Source organism: Pundamilia nyererei, unplaced genomic scaffold, assembly GCF_000239375.1.
Source record: "Pundamilia nyererei isolate P.nyererei 1_Seehausen unplaced genomic scaffold, PunNye1.0 scaffold00201, whole genome shotgun sequence".
Lineage (NCBI taxonomy): Eukaryota > Metazoa > Chordata > Actinopteri > Cichliformes > Cichlidae > Pundamilia > Pundamilia nyererei.
The window spans coordinates 86,657-90,262 of NW_005187602.1; the positions used below are offsets into that span (position 1 = coordinate 86,657).

Genomic DNA, 3,606 nt, shown 5'->3' on the forward strand with positions numbered 1-3,606 from the left:
GATATTAATGAGTTTTTTGGGTTCATTGAGAACATGGTTGTTGTTCAATAATAAAATTATTCCTCAAAAATACAACTTGCCTAATAATTCTGCACTCCCTGTATGATGCTTCAAATGTTTTCAAATGGATAAAGCCAGTCTGGACTGCAGGCAGGCTAGTCCAGGTCATCTGCTGTTAGTGAGCAATGCTGTTGTCACAGTATGAGGTTTAGCATTGTCTTGCTGAGTCATGCAAGGACTTCCCCGAAAAAGCATCTGTTGCTAATCTTCTGGAGCCTTTCCAGATATGCAAGTTGTACAATTCCCTTAAACTATTTGGTGATTAGACTCAAATGACCCATCATAGCAGAACAGAATCCCACCAGTGATGGGACAGCACCCACCCCACACATCCACAGAAGAGCACTGAGATATAAAAATGTGCATAGACGAAGCTGATTTTCTTGGAAAAGGTGGGTAAAACATGACTGGGCTAGAGCAGTGATGTAAGAATTGAGTTTGGCAGCATGATAAAACGAATGTAAAGTAAAGAATAGCTAGTAGCTGCAAACCCATGATAGCAGGGAGATGAGTGATTAAAGATCTTCCTTATTGAACTTTTGCATAAGCTTTGCTTCAGAGAATCTTTGCCTGACTAAGATGCTCTTTTCATGCCCTATTATGTTACTGACATCTTGTCAGTTGTTCCAATTTGATGTAAACTGTTCCTTCTGCTGTGCCTCAGAAGGGCACTTTTGAGTCATGTTGGTCCATCAAATTTAAAAAAAGATTAGTATTTTTAATTAAATAGTAAAATGTCTCAGTTTAAGCATTTACGATATTCTCTATGCTCTATTGTGAATAAAATATGCTTTTATGAGATTTGCAGATCTCTTTTTGTTTTCATTTGACACAGCATCGTAGCTTTTATTTGGATTGGGTTTGTAAAAAATCCAGTAGCGTGTTCCTAACAAATGTCTCTCATTGGGCAGTGTGCACAAATTTTCAGGATGTATAATATACTTAACTTGGCTCAGGAGGGGAGCGTGTCTGTGTGTGTGCCTGTGTGTTGTTACAGGGGCTGCAGACAGGAACCCAGGAGCACCAGGAAATGGGGATGAAGTTCTGCCACAGTCTGTTGTCTGTAACCAAAGACACAAGGATTCTATACAGCAGGAAACTCATCAACCATATTGACCTGGACCACAACATGCTGGACCACAAGTCTCACAAGTAAGCTACCGTTCTAGGGCGGCTTATCACATGTGGGTTTTCCATGTCGCAGCAGGGAGGACAGTGCTTAAACCAGGGCAGTTCGAGTGGAATTCAGGTATTTATGGGAAGAGGTGATGAACTCTTTCCCAGTTAAATTTACCCTTCATTCTAATTTGTGTTGTACAGTTATTTCATTTTTAACTTTAATTTTTACATTTTATTTTATTCCTTCCTAGTTAAATTTACCCTTTTTAATTTTCATATTTATTTCCTATCTTATTCACAGCCTTTTCTTTTTTTCTTTAGGTCACGAGCAGTTGTCTAAGCATTTCACTGCATATCATACTGTGTATGACTGTGTACGTGACAAATAAAATTTTGAATTTTGAATTTGAATTTGAACAGCTGCTGATGCAAAACACACCTGATGCCACTGCTGCAAGCAAGCAAGCTGTGTGTTTACACAGTGTGTTTTACATAAAACTTAGTTTGTTGTTTTTGGTGAACAAGACTTAACATGGCAATTCTTTCTTCTTTCATGCAGCTGTTTTGAAGACGATGAGCCTCCGTGTGCTGAGGAGATCGAGTACTCTGGTGGCTGTCCCACACTTAAAGGCAGTGATTTGGATTCAGACATTGACAGCAACATGGCCCATGTTGATGATGATGACAAAGAGCACAGTGCTCAAAAACATCAGCAAGACAGCATCAGTCAGTCTCAGCAGTCAAGCATAAAGAACCACCTGTTTCCTCCACAAACCCGGCAGCCATCCGTTGATACACCTAGTGAGAGAAGAGACTTGCGTAATGGTTTGAGGATTGCAAATTGATAAATCACAAGTTAACCCTTGGAGGGTCCTTAAAAAGACATCCACCTTTATGCCTAAGGACAATAAATGTCCTTAAGACCCTCCAAGGGTTTTAAAAGGTTTTTTTTTTTATAATTTACTTTCTTAACGATAGTAAGAGAGCATCAGCTAATATGAGCTGTAGTCCTTTAAACACAGCAGACTGTTCTGGATGAAAATAATAATACTTGGGTTTGTAATTCAAAACCAGCTTAACTAGAATGTATTACTAAAGACTGAAAATACCAGGCATGTGATCAATACTTCATAACAGACTTTAACATAAACATGTATAGCCAAGTACAGCCATGACTTAAAGACTGGCTGTTTTACTTAGACCTAAATTTTCAGGAAAGGAATCTCATAACTCCACCAGTTATGAGATGAAATGACAATAGTTTCAATGAATGATGGATTAAAACCAGTTCTTATTGAATATTTATGTATGTAAAAGGTCATCAGCATAGTCTTAATGATACTGATAACATCACCAGTGAACAAAAATGCATGCTATAACGAATGAAAAATGCAACTATAACAGTGATCTGCATTTTATCTGTCTTTGTCATTGGGTGAAAATAATTTCGTGTTAGCCCTTTTAGTTAATATCTACAACATCAGTTTAGTGTTCCAGCATCTTATTGTGACTGGCTTTTTTCTGTCTGTACTACTGCAGGCACTACTTTGATTATTAGTAGGTAATTAGCAAACTGAAACAAACTTGATTGTTGCTGTGTAAAACTTTTAAATCAACTTAGTTGCATTAATTACATGAAATACTGGGGACTGGTACTTATCTTTCCTCTTCTGTACCTTTGCAGAAAGAACAAAAACAAAAACAGGTGAATAGGTTTAACCTGCTTGGAAGAAAGAATTCAGCATGTTTCTCACCAAAATGTCAAGTTCAAATGTTATGCTGTATGTTATAGACTTAAAATGTGTAAACTGTAAGGAAAGGGGTGGTATTTGGCTTCTGAGTAAATATCAGCGATTTACTTTACAATTAATATCCTGCCAAGAACACATCCTCTACACAACTCCATGTTTTATCTTTTCAAGTTTCATTACAAACAAATCTCATAAAAGGTCAAAGAAACTCTGATGACTGATGGTCCATTTATTTAGAAGAACATTAATATTGACTGTAATATTATCACAGAACTGCAACTACACTGCCTTTACAGCAGTTGTAGTTTGTTTTGTAATCCACAAAGGCACAATGCTGCTCTCAAGTGTCATGTATGAAATTATAAATGTTAACATTTTCCAGAAAGAATTTTTTTCCCAACATTTTTTGCTTAAACAAGCCTATGCTGATGGAATCTAAAATTTCTGAAAGTACATGAGTTTTTTTTACCCAGTAGGTTAGCCTTTTAGCCTAAATTTGTGCAAGTGTACGATAAATGATATAGTTTATACACAGTATTGGGAAGGTTAATTTTAAAATGTATTCCGTTACAGAATACAGAATACATGCCCCAAAATGTATTCTGTAACGTATTCCGTTACGTTACTCAATGAGAGTAACGTATTCTGAATACTTTGGATTACTTAATATATTATC

At 36.6% G+C, this 3,606-nt stretch overlaps 1 protein-coding gene across 1 annotated transcript in view; it reads left to right on the forward strand.

Annotated features, from left to right (window-relative positions):
- Nucleotides 1–3,516, forward strand: part of LOC102202060 (cytosolic carboxypeptidase 4-like) — a 26,224-nt gene extending 22,708 nt beyond the window's left edge. Inside the window, exons 17-18 of the mRNA XM_005747650.1 lie at nt 1,058–1,212; nt 1,739–3,516. Coding sequence (XP_005747707.1) covers nt 1,058–1,212; nt 1,739–2,024 — 441 coding nt within the window. The 3' untranslated portion in view covers nt 2,025–3,516. The remainder of the gene's footprint in view (nt 1–1,057; nt 1,213–1,738) is intronic.
- The last annotated feature ends 90 nt before the right edge of the window (nt 3,517–3,606 follow it).